This window comes from Garra rufa, chromosome 3, assembly GCF_049309525.1.
Source record: "Garra rufa chromosome 3, GarRuf1.0, whole genome shotgun sequence".
NCBI lineage: Eukaryota > Metazoa > Chordata > Actinopteri > Cypriniformes > Cyprinidae > Garra > Garra rufa.
In genome coordinates, this window is record NC_133363.1 from 36867594 (window position 1) to 36886460 (window position 18867).

At 39.0% G+C, this 18867-nt stretch overlaps 1 protein-coding gene across 1 annotated transcript; it reads right to left on the bottom strand.

The window, feature by feature from the left end:
- Positions 1–4234: 4234 nt before the first annotated feature.
- On the bottom strand, positions 4235–17713 carry sall1a (spalt-like transcription factor 1a). Its single transcript, XM_073836063.1, has 3 exons — positions 16870–17713; positions 7041–10450; positions 4235–5837 (listed from the first exon to the last, which is right to left on the bottom strand). The coding sequence occupies exons 1-3, from the start codon at positions 16940–16942 to the stop codon at positions 5397–5399; spliced, it is 3924 nt and encodes a 1307-aa protein (XP_073692164.1). The 5' UTR covers positions 16943–17713; the 3' UTR covers positions 4235–5396.
- Positions 17714–18867: the final 1154 nt, after the last annotated feature.

The window sequence follows — 18867 nt, forward strand, 5'->3', positions numbered from 1 at the left end:
GGATATTTGGCCGAGATACAGCTATTTAAAAACCAAAAAAATTACCTTTAAAGTTGTCCAAATGAAGTTCTTAGAAATGCGTATTACTAATCAAAAATTCAGTTTTGATATATTTACGGTGGGAAATTTACAAAACAACCTCATGAAACATGATCCTTAGTTAATATCCTAATAAAAGAAAAATGTATAATTTTGACCCATGCAATGTATTTTTTGGCTATTGCTACAAATATACCCGTGCTACTTAAGACTGGTTTTGTGGTCCAGGGTCATAATTTTACTTTTCTAACATTCAAAATCTATTCTGCAACCTATTTGCTACCTCAAACATTTTTTCTGTTTTGAAAATGCGTCCATTTAATTTTAAATGGTGCACCAACTAAAAAACTAAATATTATAAAAATTAATTGAAGCATCAGATCAGCCTTAAACCTCTTTTGCTGTTGTGACATGAAAAGTAATATATTTTGTCATTATATTTAAAATATTTATTAACAAAAATGATTTTTTTTTCTGTATATTCCATCTAAATGCATTTATACTTCAGTTCTGCAGCGTTAAACAGTACCAGTGAACTTATTTTTTCATTGTATGCTGCTTGAGATGCAGCTTTCGGTGCTGTTCTTGCGGTGTAAAGATGGCACATGTTGGCTTTGATTACTCTGCCATGATAACACAAACACACAAAGACAGGCTGAGAAATCTTCCTCCATGTTTGCTCTTTCAATCTAAAGGGTCCTCTTTCAGCCAGCTGTGTACACGTCTCAGAGACTGAGACTCTTTCCTCAGGAAATCATGAACCATGAGAACAGAGGGCGGGAGTGAGTTAAGAAAAAGGGAGAAAATACTGGAGTAGTCAGGATGAAAGTGAGGATAAAGGACAACACTAATAACATAGACAACGAACAGATGAAAAACAAAATGAGCAGTGGATCCATGAAGCACAAAAGACAACACTAATTGCCCTAATTGTATCCTTTGCTCCTACACGGCCCACTACTGTCACACTCGCCTGTCACCTGGGAATGATTGACAGGTGGGCAGGTGTGGTGCTGAGCAGTGGCGCGGTCGAGCAGCACTTCAATTGTCCCAAATGTGTCTTTGATCTCCCCTGCGTAGACCAAAAACACAGCAGGGAGTCACAGCCAGCCCTCGGGGCTAAAGCCAGCACAGACAATATAGAGCAGAGGTGGGTCCGTTACGTGAAGAGGTCACACACTCTGTTGAGAACTCCCTGAGGCTCATACACGGCACTGAATCCTGTCAGATCTCATAACCTTCCTCTTTGATAAACTGAAACAACGGCCACCTGCCTTATTGTTCACTCATTCACAGCACACCTCCAGAACTGTACACGCCGCAACGCAAATGCAAAAACTAAATAGTCAATAGAATTAAATACAGTCTATTATTACATCAGCCTTTTCTGAGACTGTGTTCTTAACAAGATAAATCTACATAGCATCAGTCAACCTGAGGTATGTAAAGCCTCAGATTGTAACTTGTTCTCTTCCACATTCCACCACTTTTGTAAAATGTAATGCAATAAATGGCATGTTCTCATAGACAAAAATGTATATATTATACACAAATATTACAGTTAACCAAAATAAAAAAAATGCACTAAATACAACAAACTGACTTCATATCATAAAAAGTAAAAACTAGAAAATGATCAAATGAGAAACTGAAAAGTGGAGAGGTGCACTCAGTTTCTTCAACTTTGTGTGTTTTTAAAAATGCTCTGCATTATTAGTCTCAGAAAATACGTCACGTTTTTTTTTTTTTGCATGGCTGTGGACGTTGCAAGGCAGGGGATAAAGGGTGTCCTTATTAATAATATTATTATTTCAATTATTTTATTCCCTGCTTTAATTGTTTGTCATTATTATTAACAGTGATGTGGTTAGGTGTGAACAATTTCTCACTTTCTCATTGTCTTTCGCATATACATGTACAGAAGACCTTTATACAGACACACACACATTTTCTCTTTCATTGATCGTGTCTACAGCTCATCCAGTGTGTGTGTGAGTGTTTTAAGTAAATAAATAAATAAATAAATCTATTGCTTTATATAAAATTGTCTGCTTCATAAAAACAATTTCAGAGAATGTTAAATTTCAGTTTAAATCACATTATTAGAAATGCATATGTTTTGAGTTGGTATAAATAAGAGTACAATTTACTCTGCATTGAATAATAATAATAATAATTATTATTGTTATTAGGTAGTCTCACAACAAATGACAAATGTGCAGTGTAAGAAAAAATAACATTTATCTGTTTTTGTGCATGAACATCTCTTTTAATTTTCTATTTATTCATGGTGTGTATTTGTGCTTTTTTTAAAGAGAATAAATAAAAAAGAGGGAATTATTACTGAAAAGGAGAAAATTACAATTTACTGAATTAGGAAACATTGAAGAATTAATTTGGAACATTCTGCTTTTTTATTATTATTATTATTAAACTGATTACATATCCGGCCATCAATTATTATTATTATTATTATTATTATAGTTGCTATCAAATTAAAAGTAAAAAATATAACAATTAAAATAGGTATGCATCTCATGGTTCAAACTGCAATTTGATATTTTCTGATATTATGTGATATTTGTTTTTATTCTTTTGTATGGACATCCTAATGTTAACACACATACAGACATAAACACTACGTTGTTTAATAATTTTTAACAATATCAAGAACTGCAAAAAATCTCTGAAACAATTAGGTTCGCATAATAACGTACGTTATAATTAAATTAGCCTATATATTTACCTCAAGAAATGCAGTCCATAATACGTTTGACGAAATTAAAAATATATAAATAGCCTACATAAGAACTGCATTCGTCCTGGAGCGAAGTTTAACGGGTGTGAATCAAACTTGAATTTCGAACACCGATGACAGATGTCATAATTGAGAGGGGTTTCGTGTCAATGGTGTCAATAAAGTACGCGCGGTCTGTCACTGAGGAATCCGGAAGCTGACGAGATGTTCAAACAAAGCGCCTGTCGCGGGGTGCTCAAACAGAGAGCACAGATTGAGAGGGGCGGGGACCCTCTGCCGCTCCCGGACTGTTTGCAAGGGTCATTTAGCATCGCGATCTTGTAAATATTGGGGAATTTAGCCAGCTATAAATCCGGGGAGGAGGCGGCGTGGGGCGAGAGGATGCAAGCCTCGAATTAACAGATCCTGCGTTTCAGGAAGTGCAATGGTGTGTTAAATTAAATGCAGCTGGTGAAAAAGCAGGACATATATTTTATTTTAAACGATGATAGATTGATGGTTATTATTTTTATTTTTAGCTTTTTTTTTTAAAGCCCGCTATAATTCATCCATGCCATTTCCTTAAAGGGTTTATTAGTTTTAAAAGTGGTTGAATAATTAACAAGAAGCAATATTAAAATTATAACAACATAAAATCCCAATAACAGGATATTTTATGCTTTTGTTGGCTTGAAGAGCGACGAAAGCAAATGCCACGTTTCGTTTGTACATCGCAAACTTAATATAAATAGGCTACTTTATATATTTTTTAAATTATCAAAGTGTATGACAATTAGAGTCCGGCCAAAACAAAAATCTCCGGATGAACATGAAACAATTGTAGTATTAAATTAAAGTACAATCTACAAAATATTTTCAGCTAAAAACCAATTCACTCAAAGAAAACGGTTTAGCCTACATGAAAAGTTTTCCTTATGAGACAGGAACGGTGAACCAATCCATCTAAACAAACGCTGAAAGAAAGGGGCTTCTAAAACGATCGATTGTTTAATTAAAGATGCTGAAGCCTTTCAACCGGCAGAATGATGAACTCAGAAATGTGACTTACAGCGGAGCTGCATGTGTTTTAATGAAGCGCTCTGTAATTGCATTTGCATCCTGACTGACGCGCTCTGACACGTTGAAGTTATGTAACCGACTTTGGATTAACATTTCACACGTTTAATGCACTCTGTCGGGAGAAGAAATCCATAGTCCATCAGCCAAAGAAATTCTGCCTGAGCTAAAAACAGAATTATCGACTGAGCAAACTCAACATTTTAAAATGAAAAATACGCATATAATTTAAAAAAGTTAAGATGGTTGAATAAGCTTGAAATATATATATATATATACATATATATATATATATATATATATATATATATATATATATATATATATATATATATATATATATACAATACAAATAAATCATCAAGACCGACACTCTTTCTTTTGGAAAACTGATGTATTTGATTATTAGAGTAAAGAATTACAGTATCGTAGTTGTTAGTAGGTATTAAACTGTAGAGAAACTGGGCCCTAAAAGATCTTCCAACTTTTCAAGAAAGTGCATGTAACAGTCCATATATATATATTTATATAATATTTATAAAAACACTATCGTCATTTGTCCCCAGGCCGAGATGGACCTTGTCTTCGAGTAAGACTATGTACAATTGCTGTAAAGGAATTTGTTGCTCCACATCCGAAAAAAAAAATGTATAGGGCGCGTCAACACATGATGTGCAGTAGATGTCAAACAAAGACGCTAGTACCTAGCAGCAGTTCGAAAGCCCAGCTAAACCTCAAAGATCACACAAGGCATTTTTCCCTCCCATTCGTAAGTGTGTGGACCTCTTCGTGTCGCCATCTAACATCCTTTTATGCTTTGTATCCTATAAGCACAAATAAAGAGTGAAAACTGAATGTAGTAAAAAGCAAAATGAAAATACTAAGGTCTAAATAAACAGCTGAGGTGAAAACTTTTTTTTGTTTTCTTTTTTCTTTTTAACTTCTAAGACAGAGAGAAAAGGACTAACCTATGTCCCTGGATTTATGAAATGTTGATATTTCTCAGAGGAAAGTTTCTACACAGCTTGTAAACCATCTAGCACAGATAAGTGTACAGTATTTACAGCCTTACGTTGCACTTTTTAAGCTCTAAATCATTACATGAACATCAAGTTTTGTTAACACATACTACAGATAGAAAATAATTTAATGCCATGGTGAAGTCTTCTACCAAGAAAAGCTAGTTTCAAAAGCACACTTTAAAACACTCATACAGATTCACTCTGCTGATAAAACAGAAAATAACATAAAAACTAAGTAACTGTTAATATTTCCACTTGGTTTTTCGAGCAAGGTTATAATCACTAATAAATAAGCTCCATAAAACTATAACATGTTGTACATTGTACAAAAAAAGCAAGTTCTCTTCAAACTCCTCTTCATAAAGTCTTAATGGCAAGCAAAAGCTGATAGTTTTTTTCTTGCTTTTCATTCTTTCTTTCATGGACGCATATACGGGAGCATGTGTGTGTGTGTGTGTGTGTGTGTGTGTGTGCCAGTTAAAGAGTGCATGTTTGATCATGAGCGCAACAAAAACGGTTCTCTAGTTGGTCACTATCTCCTTGTCCTCCATGAAGCGTGTGAAGCGAAAGTGAGTCCCGTTCTCGGTGCTGGCCATTTTCTCTAGGCCAGCCAGAGCAGGATTGGGCTCAGAGTTATGCAGCTTTTCCATGCTGCCTGTCAAGCCTCCGATCGGAGAACTGCCCCCATTGCCCACACTCCCTGACAGTGGAGGAGGCAGGCCTCCGTTCTGGATCACAGAGATCTCGTTGGTCTTCATGGCCAGGCCGTTAGAGAAAGCAGCAGCGTACTGATTCCAGAAGCTGGTCGGGTCTCCGTTTCCAACCCTACCGGTTAGGTCCTTTTGGAAGAGCTCGGGGAACTTTACAGGGTTGGTGCCCAGGAAAGCCATGGGACCATCTACTGAAAGCCTGCGACCACGCCGTGCAGGAGCGCTGTTCCACATGTGGGTACCCATATGCACCTAGTGAGACAGAGAGAAAAAAGGAAGTGGAAGCGAAGGGATTAAAGAGCGTAAAAACAAAGGATCAGGAGAGCTACAATGTTTAAAATTTGGAAACATTAAAATGAATAACACGTGAGATGATGCAATGGAAAAAGAGGAGTAGTATAATAATTAGTATTAAAATAGGCCCACTGGAAGCAGCATTTGTCTAATTATTAAAACAAGGTTAAAATGTTGTAACGTTCACTCAGTGAGAATGGTGGTCTGCATATGAAACAAAGCGCCTGTGGTAGACGTGTGTTCTGAGAAAATTGCACTGTCCACTCTCATTGTGCTGGACAGTATTGTATCTGACAGTTGCCCCCAGTTCACCCTTGAAGCATGCAATACATTCTTGCTTAATTGTTGCAACCCTAATAGCACTGAACATTTGAGGTGTAAATTTACACCTCCATATTTTCATATCCTTATGCTACTTATGTGACTCCCCATTCCCCCTTTCAAACTCTTTTTTTTCAAAGCAGTAATTATTTTATGCAGTGAAATCAGACTTCTAAATATTTTACAAAAAGTACGCACTTATTTATTTAGAGGGAAATTTATAATTTGATATTTACATTTCTTCCTGAAAATTCCTATTACGAGTCACATTTTATACAAATTAGTGCAATCACATATCCATGTAAAACCCCCAGGATTCTGTTTATCTGTGTGCTAGGCTTTTTTATTTATTGCGATCAAAGATAAACTCTGGAAAAATAGCGAGCGTGCCACTGCTAAGGGTGGTTGCCGCTGGTAACTGTGGTTAAAGCCTGTTAAGTGAAGCATTCCTGGCTATGTTCCACCAATTTCAAGCTCAGGTTTCAGCCCAAATATTCATATTAATTGGATGACTCAACATTTCCACTTCCTCTTTATTAATTCTGTATACCTTCTGTATAGCTACCATATATATGTATGTAGACACACAAACATTATTCTCTTTCTGCAATGCTGGTGTATTTTTTTATATGTGCTTGTGCTTTACACTTTCCCTGGTCTTATTATTCACAAAGAATTCTACTTATTTTTCCCCATCAATACTTGTTTATGCGGTCAATACCTATTTTGGCTGGCTTTTCGCAAACATGAATAGCAAAACAACATCAAGTAAAATGGTCATTTAATGTATTTCATAAAAACAGAGAAAATGATTTTCATGTTATATAAAGCAGTAATTACCTTGAGATTTCCTTTGGTGGTAAATGCTCGTCCACAGATGGTGCAAGCAAAGGGCTTCTCTCCCGTATGGGTTCTCTCGTGGATTTGCAGGGCGCTGGAGGAAGAAAATGTCTTCCCACAAGTGGTACAGTAGTGCTGCTTAGGCGTCCTCCGTGGTGGGGCAGCCGAAAGTACTGGAGAGGTGGAAGCAGATGAGGTTACCAGTGCTGAGGGCAAGTCTTTTACTTCAGGTTGAAAACTATGCAGAAAGCCGTTGACCTCAGTCTTCATCATAGAGGACAAGGGTCCAACAGACAGAATGGACGGAGTTGGGCTTGAGGCAAGACTGGTGTTAGGCTCAAAGAGCTGGGAGGGCAAATCTCGCATCTGGTGGGTCAGCATATGTTGCTTCAAGTTCCCCTTGGTGGAAAAGCCCCGGTTGCATACTGTGCAAATGAACGGTCTCTCTTTGGTATGGCTTCGGTAATGGATGTCCAAGGCACTCTGGCAGGCAAATGTCTTGCCGCAGATGTCACATGCTGTATTCTTTAAGGTGCCTCGATCACGGAAGGGGAAAAGCATGCTAAGAGGATCTTTTGATGAGTTAATTGAAGTAAGATCCAGAGCTCCAGGACTGACAGAATGAGACTGCATGAGACCCGCACTGATGTGGTCCAGTGACAATGCCCTGTGCTGCTGATCCTCCAGACTAGGAGACTTTTGCTGTTGGTTAGTACCATTAGAGGGTGACGGAGCTTGCATGGAAGAGGTAGATTCAGAGACAGCTGGACTTCCGGCACTTGGGCTTTCGATGTCGCCTCCAAGTGAAGAGGAGTCATTTGTGAATCTGTCTCCTTCCATTACTCCGTTCTCCACTGATTTCCCTTGGTCACACTGCACTTCCTCTTCTACGCCCTGGTTGGCACTCTTCTCATGGCTCTCCATGCCGAACAACTCCTGTGGAGTAGGGGATGAACAGAGGCTGTCTTGAGATGCATCAACTGACTTTGGTGTGTCTGGAATGCTGCTGTCTGGTCCATCCTCGATTCCTTCCATGTTTTCATCAGAGAAGTTGTCAAGATCATCAAAGTTTCTCTCATCAAACGAGCCAGCGTCAGATCCCATGGATTCTGGGTAGTTGTCAGGAAGAGGGGTGTTAGGGATCTGGCCACCCATGTGCATGCGAATGTGCTGCTGAAGTACCACAGCATTTGTGAACTTCTTCTGGCAAATAGGACAAGAATGCTGGACCCTCAGTGGTGGCATAGCTCGATGGACACTGTAATGAGTCTTGAGGTTGCCCTTGGTGGTGAAGGCACGACCACACACTTTACATTTGAAAGGCCTCTCCCCGGTGTGTGTGCGGTAGTGCATTTTGAGTGCACTCTGGCAACTAAGAACACGATGACAGATAACACACTCATTAGGGTCTGTCACTTTCCTGTCAATGTTCTCAACAAGTTGCTGAAGCTTCGATGTTTCTGAACCTTGGAGAGGATCGAGCAGACCCCCAAAAGGAAACTTAGCTTTGAACTGTTCTGACATCAGGGGCATGAGTGGGTTAGTGGCCATCGGAGGGCTGTTGGAGGTGGTGTACTCAATGGTACCCTCCACTGCAGAGCTCATGTTTGTGATTAAACTGGACGAATGGTTGATTTCTTCAACTTTTTCATTTGAGGTAGGCAGAGTTGTGCTCTCCCCTTCTTCCAACACACTATCTGTGTTCTTCATGGGTGCATCAGCAGGACCTGAGTCGCTTTTCGCGGAATGAGAAGGGCTGCTTATAGCCACTGAGTTATTCTCTTCCTTCTTGATGAATGGAGGCAGGCTTGGTATAGTTGGTGGAAGTAACATGCCAACAGACGATGTCAGAGTAGACAGAACAGGTTTACTATCAAGCCAGCTAGTCACTGGCTTCTCAGGAGGCATAGACATACCATATGGAATGCCAGTACTTGTAGGAATATTGTCTAGATGCTCTGGGACAGGATATGGGTTCATCTGAATGTGTGGATACTTTTCTTTATGACGCTGAAAATGAACCTTCAAGTTACCACGGGTGGAAAAGCGGTTGCCGCATATGTTGCATTTGTATGGCCTCTCCCCTGTGTGAGAACGTAAGTGAATCTGCAAAGCACTGTCACTGCCAAACACCTTGCCACAAAACCTGCACTTATGCTTGAAAAATGTATCCTCAGAGCTAGTCTTCGGTTCAAAAGAGGAGACATTAGGTGGCTTGCCTTTTCTTTGCTGAGCAAGTGCAGCCAGTGAGTTGAGATCCTCAACTGTGGTACCGACACTGGGCAGTGCACTGGAGAATATTGGGTTGCCTGGTGGGGGCTGAGGTAGAAGGGTATTAGCCACAGGATTCAAAAGGCTTCCCATTGCAAAGGCTGGTGTGGATGACTTCGCAAGTGATGGATTTCCTAACTGAGGATGCAAGCTTCCTGCATTACCTGGCCTCTTTTCTGAAGGTTGGGTGTTAACTGTAGCTGGACCTGGTGCTCCAAGTTTTTGAGATGACTCTCCCACACTGGAATTGTTCTGAGGTAGCTGCACAACATTAGCCATCTGTTTCAAACTGCTAATGCTTGCAGACTGGCTAGCTATGCTCTGTGCTAACCCTGCAGCAGCTGCCAACTGTTGAGACAAATGGGAACTAAGAGTGGTTAGCGGGCTAGTACCTGAACCTAAAGTCACAGGGGAAGAACTAGGTGGTGCTTGGAGCTCAGGTGACTGTGAGGCTAGCAGAAGAATCTGGTGACGAATCTGCTCGATGAGCTGTAGCTGATGGATCTGCTGCTGCTGTAGGGCCAAAAGCTGCTCCATGAGGGCTGGCACAGCCACCCTTTGCCCTCCTGCTGCTCTGGTCTCTTGAGAGAACTGGGCCACGGCCACTTTGGTGCTCTGTAGGTTTTCAATAATGACGTTGCTGTTGATCATGGAAAAGTTGCCCAGCTCAGTCAAGTTACCCAGCTGAGGTAGTGAGGCAGAGATGACAGAGCTCCCCAGATTGGACCCAGTGCTGCCTAGAGCTCCATGGCTGCTCCCAACGCCACTGAGCGGGCTGCCCCCTGCCATACGTCCACTTCCATCATTATGGGGTACAGAGACTCCTGACATCTCCGTGTCCATGGCCTCCTCTTTGTCAACTACGTTCTGCTCCAAAAGGTCGGTCAACTCTGCTTGATCTGCGTTATTAGTTGTATCATTCATCTGCTCATCAGGATTATGAGGAGAGGAGCCTGGGGAGAAGGTTCCGGAAGGAGACGCTGGATTTTCATTCACAATTAGAACTAATTGATTCTTAGTGCAATTCTTCTGGTGTTGTTCAAGATCCGATAGTTCAAAGAACTCTGCGCAACATCTGCTGCAGACATGGGCACCCGAGTCTTTACAGGGGGAGTCGTCCGGGTTGGTCTCTGTGTCCCCTGCAGAGGAAAATAAGAAGGGGGAACAGGGGGATTAGTGATTAGAGATGTTTTGTATCTGAAGAAGCAGCTTTATCTGTTCAAATTCTTTTGTTGTTAATCTTCTGTTAATCAGTTTAATGCTTATCCCCATCATACGTTCAAAAAACAACCATCAAAAAAGAAACAAATACCAAATAGGACCAAGGAAAAGGCCTCCACACTATGTAGAGCTATGATGAAACAGGATAAGAAAAGAGACAAAATCAATAGCACTTTTACAATACTGCTTAAAAGTGATCTTTGAAGATGTGTATCAAAGTCCCATCAATTCAACCACCTTAGGTAATCATTTTCTTCAGATAATCCATCAAAACATAAAAATACTATGAACTGAGAACAATGGGCCCTAATGAAATTTCATAGAGGGCCATTGATTTCCAATATTTCATACTCCTCAATGTCTACATGTCCACTAGGCACAAATCAACCATTTGAAGGACTTATTAGACTTTCAATTTGCTGTCAACTTTGCTCATTTTCAACCAACTGCAGGCATCTTGGACAGGTTATCCCTGTCACTAAACTAATTTGTATCCAGTCAGCCTGCAATCAGGATCTGACAGGAACAAGTAAGCCTTTGGCATTCAGATTGCTGCGCACTCTACAGGAGCACTGAAATTCACTCATACCAGGCTAAGCATGAATGAAGTAATTGCATAATCATCCTGATACAGAGAATTGTTTTTAAATGATTTGGAATAGTAAATAATTATTACATTTTTAGGTAATCATTTATGCAGCATTTTCAATGCAATCATGTAAAATGTAAAATAAATGTAAAATAAAAAAAGTAAACAACCGATGAACATTTGGCTAAGCAAGAAACTCTTTGCTTGATTAAACAAGCGTTAGTTAGTAAGTGTACAGTAATAATATCACATGCCAGAACGCATGATGATTTTTATTCAAATTATACAGTGGAACAGGTTGGGACTTTTTCCAGAAAATGAACCATAAGCATTTACAAAAGAAAGCGAGAAAAACTGTTCTGTTCCCTCCCTCCGTTCTTTTAGGGCTGTGGCCTTTCTCCAGTTTCCTCATTCTTTCTCACCCCACCTCCTCTCTTTTTGTCCCTCAAAAATCATGCTGTTTAACATACAAGTTGATTTACAAATTGCAATTCTCTATGAGTCCCACTCATTGTGGGGCTTCGCTCTCAACATTTTCATCATCGTGGAGATTCATTTGCAAATGAAACCCCTGCAAGAAGTGTGTCCCAGCCCTGTGGAGAGACAGGATGGCTCCCCATTGTTCCCCAGCATGGGAGTGTCAGAGCAGGGGAGAGGGGCGAGGGCCCAGCCTGCTCATCACGGCTGGCTCTAAAGCAGATCCTGTTTAATTCAGGGATTATCTTCCCCCTGTCTCTCTCTGAGCTGGAACATCAGATAACGTTAAAGTTGCCATGACAGTAAAGCCGTGTCTCACACAAACGATGTGTTGCCCAGACGGGAAAAAGTCAACTTTTTTGATGAAAAACTTTTAATATTAAAAGTCTGTTGAGGTGAGGTTAATGAAAGGGAAAATAATGAATATAGCATGGGAGTAGGTAAAAAGATTACTTGGGAAGAAATTAAGGATTGACGTAAATCACACCACACTGCTTATTAGAACAAATTATTTGTCGTTTTATATATATTACATATATATATATATATATTTCAAAAAAAATACTACACACTAACAGTCATTTTTTTAATCTACAATCATATAACATAATAACAATTCAGTCCAAAAATGAAACAACTTAAATGTATTCAGTGCAACCTGTTGAGGTCCCTTTTTGGTTGAGGACCAAATTTCAGTAACTAATCTCATCACAAAATAAAAATACAAACAACCGTTTTTTTCTCTTCCTCAGTAAATATGTATCGCAAGAGACTTACTAAAATATGACCAACAGCAAAAGTCTTTGAAAAGAATTCAAAAATAAATTTCTGGGGCCCTCATCCTCAAATCTTATGACATGCTCTTAACAGGACAAGTTTAAGAGGGAACTAGTGGGGGGGAAAAAGCGTAAATTGCTATGCACAGAAGATGATATTATATCTTTACAAATGGATATTCAAAGGTTACATCACTGTGGACTATTCAAATGTTACAAAAAGTTTAAAATTATTAATTTCATCAATATATTTAGAGATTTAAAAGAAAATACGTATTCTAGAATGTTGACTTTAAAGCTATCAATTTCCAAAACAATGATTTGACGATCATTATCTGACATGTGAATGATGAAATTAATTATGACATATCTGTCCAAAGAGACATTTTGATACAATCTTTGACCTGTAAATAAAGCATGCGCTATATTCTGCATGTAAACACTGGTACAAAAAGTAAATAGATAAAAATAAAAATTATACATCAGCATGCCCAAAAACAAATAAAATAAAATTGAAACAAATAAATTAATAAATTATCATTTTAAATAATTAATTTCAGTTTAAAAACAATATTAGCCAATTGAAATGAATTTTAAAACACATTTCTCAACTATAAAAACATTGATATTGGAGAATTTAATTTTACTCAAACGACATTGTGAAATGGCAGCTTACAAAGCCAGATGTGTGTCTATACGTAGTCACTCTAAAGTACATGGAAAGCAAGAAACGATGCTAGTTTGTGAACGCTATTGTACGCTGTGCACAGCTGTGTGCTGAGCTGTAAATTAGTGAGGCAGAGCTAGTTTTGATGAGAACAGTTCTTTACAGTGTGATGGCTTTGGGTCATCATTCAGCATGCTACAGAGCAGGTCAAAAATCTCATCCCAAGCAAATCAAGACAGAGAAAAGAGAGAGAAAATTGGTGATGTGGTAAGTAAAAAAGAATGGCTAGAAAAAAAGAGAGGATAAACATACATGAGAATAATTTGTAATGTCTACGTTACTTTTCTCAGCTGCAGGCGCCTTGCTAGTTGTGACTTCGAAGAGTGAGTTACCATTCACTCAGAACCTCCTTGTGTGTCCCTTACTATCTTCCACCCGCCCTCAACTTTCCTGCTTTCCCTTAGCGTCCCTCCCTCACTTTCTCTCCCAAGCCATAGAAAACTTCCTACTGAACACTAGATGGTGTGCCTGGGAAAGGCTTCTCTGCTGGTCCCCGAGCCCTCTTCCTTATGACATGCTCTTAAAAGGACGAGTTTGAGAGGGAAAACTAGAGAAAACTAAAAAATCCACTTCCAAAACTTTCACTACAATAACACTGGCATAATGACAAGTTACAAAATCTCTGTTGTTTGCAATGCTTTTGTGTTTTAGAAGGGGGGGACCTCCCTGACAATCTCTCTGGGTGGGTGTGTGGCAAATTTGCTGAGGTGAAAGGGGAAAGCAGCCACATTGATCTCAATCCACATCACCCCCACCTCCTCACACACACACACCATCCCAGAAAAAAGTAAGAGTCCCTGTTTGGCTGGCTATAGCACAGCATGGTGGAGGTCAGAGACATGGTACACATGAACACACCGTGACCTGATCTCTCCTCGCCTCCCCACAGAGTGAGCCTGGCAAAGGTTAAAAAAGCCCCACATCCCACCCTCAGTGACAGGCCAACAGGGACAGACTCCTCACCTCAGTCTAGCCGTAATACTGCTTTCTAATACCTCACACAGGCCGCAAAGCGTAGGGAGAAAATTAGGTTTTTCTCAAGTGAGAAGACACCAAGGAAGTTTATCTGTACTTAAGACCTGATTTACACCAGAGGTTAAGGAAGAAAAGTTACCAAGCAATGCTTAAGTCATGAAGAAATAAATTTCTCAACTGACATACAGGTTATGCCTTCACCTCTTGCTTTGAATGAGCTGTATTTGGTGAAAATGTGAACTTGGTCAGCTGACAGCGGTTGACAAACATTGCCATTCACTTCTTTATTAAATTGAAAAGGGAAAATCCAGCAATGCCATGATTTTGAAAATCTGTTTTCTTTCCCGTTTCTGAAATTCTAGCATTAATCACATAAAATTCACCTATGAATGCCCTTCGCACGTAAGTCGCCAAACAACTGCTTATGTAAATCTAGGCCTGTTCTCGTATTAATTTTTAATAACACCGAGCTGATTTCTGTACATCTACGTTCTCTACAAATTAAAATAGATATATGTTAAAATAAGGGGATGTACTAAGTATTGCATCTCAACACACAGAAACGCGAAAATCGATCTTTTTTTTTAACAAACAGGAAGAAAAAATGTAATATTAATAATCTTATGTTTTAACGATTATCACTGATGTATGTATTTTTTCTCATTAGCAAACATACGCTACACATATTGTAAGTTTAAGGAAGGTCTTTGAAACTTAAGTTGTGACACTAAAAGCAACTGGTGTCTATAGCGGCCCATGATCTGTAACGAAAAACATTTATTTTTATTTATAACCTCAGATTAAAAGTGAAGAGGAGGGGCGTAAAATAACGTTGATGTTTACTGCAATATTAGAGAGCTAATAGTCGTGTTGTGCCAATAATCGTTATGCATTTTACCTAAAGATTGCCGTAGAACGGTCATTAAAATAACGGTGTGCTATATTTCTATAGCCTACTAACTTTCCTTTTTGCATTAACGGTAGGCTATAAGTAGGTCACTTCTGTTAATTCGTCACATGTTCCACAACGGAATATTGAAAATGGATTTAACTGAAAGCAGAATAAAAAATAAATTGAAGAAAATGATTTGGATCTAGTTTCGATATGGAACAAAACCCTTACCTCTTCAAAGGTCCCATTCTAATCAGAAACATGATAGCCTACAAAACGCTGAGTTAAGCAAGAGATAGGACAGTTCCCCCGAAACACCCCGTTTTAAAACGGTTCAAGTAAGACACTTTACTGGTCAGAATGTTCAGTATGCCCTTTAAATTCTTTTTATAGCTCGATGGGACGTGAGACGGCCTTTGATAAATGCAGTTTTAAAGTAGTAAAACAAGAACAGGTTTAAAATGTGTAGTCAGTGACTGTTGCAAAACCTGTAGTGAGACTTCAGAAACAAAAATGTTCACACACTGAAAACTATTGAATTGTGAAAGACTACATTTAGTACGGGAGCATATTAGGAGGAAAAAAGAATCATTCATATATAATCAGGCTTGTTATATCGTTATTTTACATGTCCAAAGAAAATGATAATTTTATAATACATTTACTAATATTTTGCACTCTTATTTGTAGTTCGAAAAGCGCGGAATGTGTGTGGTAAATAGCCTATACGTTTTAAAAGCTGACAAGGCACTGTATGAAAGATGAGTTTAGTCACAGTGTGGGACAGTGTGTCGGAAACTAGCTACATGGCACGGGCTACTAGCAAGTCAGCTCTTGATCATAAAACTTATTTTAAAACTCAAGTAAAAGCAAACGAACGAGATTACACATTGGTGTAAATTTTCGATACCCCTCTAATGTATGAGAAGGTACAGCAAAAATTAATATGACGCAAAAAGCGTTTAAATTATATAAGTGTGAAGTCATAATGGAAAAGCTCGATTACATGAGATTATGTGATTTCGTTGTCCGATCGCCCGTGACTACACGCTAGCTCAGTTTTATTGTTCTTACTCATTAGCTACTACAAATACAAATACAAATACAAATACAAATACAATACAAAGAATATTTTTAAGAAAATAAGTTTCGCCGACGTATCCTCCTCCAGCGTTAAGGTCGCATGACATAATTTTCGATAACGGAGTGTGATAGGCACAGCTGCTCACTGAGATAACATGGTGTAAAACTATATACAAAAGAAAAAGAATCGTGTAATTAATACGTTTTATGTTGTTTCAGTCTGGGTTTTGGCGCTGCTGAAGTCTAGAGATGCAATATCCTACAGAAGAGGGGAGGAGGGGGAAAGGCTGAAACCATGCGAATCCCCACTTGTGTGGGCAACTTAAACGGGCCAGAACAAAACTAATTCTATGAGCTTTAACTTTCACCAGTGAATGCTGGTGAAGTTTTTAAAACGTTTAATAATGAAACGCGAACTTCGCCTATATTATACTTTCATTCATAAATCAACTTTAGACCGACTTAAAAAAATAAAAATAAAACACGAGAATGGAATAAAGGGATTCTTAGAATCATACAGTACTAGATGAGACGTGTTTTGTTTTAGCGCAAAGTGATAGTTTTGAGTAGTCTAAAACTTTTGAACTGTACTTAAATAATAGAGCTCCTACAGCGGGTCCATTCAGTAGCACAAATATAGCTATAGAGAGAATACGAGAATCAATTCCTTATCTGAGATTAAAAACAAGGGGAGTCAGTCTAAATACGTTAAAAGAAAAATAATAAAAAAATAAAGTTAGAAATCCTTTTTTTGTAAAAAAAAAAAAAAAAAAAAAGTGCAGCGCGAGTTTATGTGTGTAATAAGGGCTTGAACTCACCATTGTGCTCGGTTAGGACCAGCTGCGAGTCGGACTGGAAATGCTGCGGCTTCGCTTGTTTCCTCCGCGACATGCTGGCTCACGCATCAGCCACGAAAGAATAAAAAATTACTATCAAATCTGCTCAAAATTACGGAAATCGAGCCCATCCACCGCGCATGTGTCCTGTTATGATTATCAATAATGCCTCGCGATTAATCATGGGAGGGGGGTGGAGGGGGTCCTCTGAAAGGCGATTGGCACCTTGCCAGCCCCCTATTCAAATGAAGTCTCTTTAATCAATTAGCCGCTGATTTGCTGGGGACTCTTGTCTCTCTTGCTGCTCCCACCCAATGAGTTGATCCGTGTGGAAGAAAGGCTGGATTTTCCAACTCCCTTTAGATACAGTTTAACCCTTCTTAGCAACCATCTGGTGGCTACGTTAGAGCTTAACTTGGCCACTACAGGAATGTCAATTTCTCTTTCGAAAGACCAACCGTATCTTTTGATCTTTCTGGGCATCAAACTGGCGCTCAAAAGTTGCAATTCGCCGAAAAGTGTCCGGGTAGCCAAACTCTCTGCCAAAGGTCTTCCAAAGCCTTTCCAGTGGCTTGATGTTTCAGCGCGTATCGCGTATCCTCGTTTGTGATTGGCATTAAAGTTGCTGTAATTCAGCCCCTGGATGATTGCAAGTGCACCGCTTCTAACCAAGTCGTTCTTTCCTCAAGGCAACGGTGTTAAAAGTAGGTCGATCAACGGAGTTTCGTGCGTAATGGCAACTATCGGCGTCTCGAAAGTCCAAAGAATGTATCAAATGTCCCAAATCAGATTCATCTGATTATTGCCGAACGGGATCAGTAACACGTTTTCATCACACGCCGCATTCAGCGAACAAACAAACTTTAAGGGCCCATGCAGAACGGTGAGAAATCCTCAGCCCCACCCCTCTGCTATTCTATTGGTCACTGCTCTGTTCTATCATAACTCGCGCTCTCTGTCCCTCTCAGTCTATGCACCCACCTCTCCTTCCCACTCTCACTCTCTCACCGAGCGACCGAGAGACAGAGGAAGCGCTCGGGCTTCACATCGAACCGCTTCGGCTGTGCGAATGCATCCCATGCAGCCTGTTTGAAAATCATTTCGCAAAACAAATTTTGCTTTTTATCTTTCGATGCGGCAGCCGACAAGACAGTCCTCATGCAATAAATCTTTAGTGCTAAAATGTTACAAGTCGCACAAAAGTAAGAAAAGTCTGGAAATCATAAAGAAAGTCTTTGGAAACAAGTATATTTAGGAATCGATAAAAAAAACGAATTCTTTTGACGAGGACATGTGCTATGTATTGACACTTACTAAAATCCTTAGAATTTTTAAAGGTGCAATAATAATAAATAAATTGGACTAAACATGATCAAAAAATTGATAAAACAATATGAGAAACGTATTAATTTGCTTCAACCTTTTCCAAGTGATTCAGCTGATAATAGACAAATTATCTGCTTAAGCACTTATTGTTCAAAAATTGAGAATTACATATTTAAAATGTTCAATAGCATACATATGCAAAAGAAAATGTGTTTTAATAATTTCACATGCGTGAAAACAAAATTGACATTTTTATCACTCCAAACGAAGTTATCTGTTCTTGTTAATTTACGTTTCGTGTTATTCAAAATTCAGTCTAAAGTGCTACTTTGATAGGATTGCATTTTGAAAATAATACTAATAAAAAAAAATAATAATATGAGTTATTATATTAACAGGCAGCGTTTTAAAGAGAAAGATTCTCCCTCTGATTGCACTGCAGCGACCTGCAAAGCTGAAGATTTATGCCCTGGAAAAGACAAACGAAGCTATCAGTCTAGCTGATTTTGAGAAATGAAGATAATAACGTTACTATAGGTGATGTCTCGGATGCCATTATTTCTCACTGAATATTTAACGAACTGCTGCCGGCGAGATGGATCAGGTCCTATAGCGTCAGCTATCTATACTTAAGGCGACTGTTATTTACTTATT

What these genes read in the sequence shown, in the direction of transcription:
- sall1a (XM_073836063.1), bottom strand. Translation starts at nt 16,942, where the DNA reads ATGTCGCGGAGGAAACAAGCGAAGCCGCAGCATTTCCAGTCCGACTCG. An exon ending in GGTCCTAACCGAGCACAATG is followed by an intron (nt 10,451 to 16,869) that starts GTGAGTTCAAGC and finishes TTTCCTCTGCAG; the next exon opens with GGGACACAGAGACCAACCCG. An exon ending in CCACCAAAGGAAATCTCAAG is followed by an intron (nt 5,838 to 7,040) that starts GTAATTACTGCT and finishes CTGTCTCACTAG; the next exon opens with GTGCATATGGGTACCCACAT.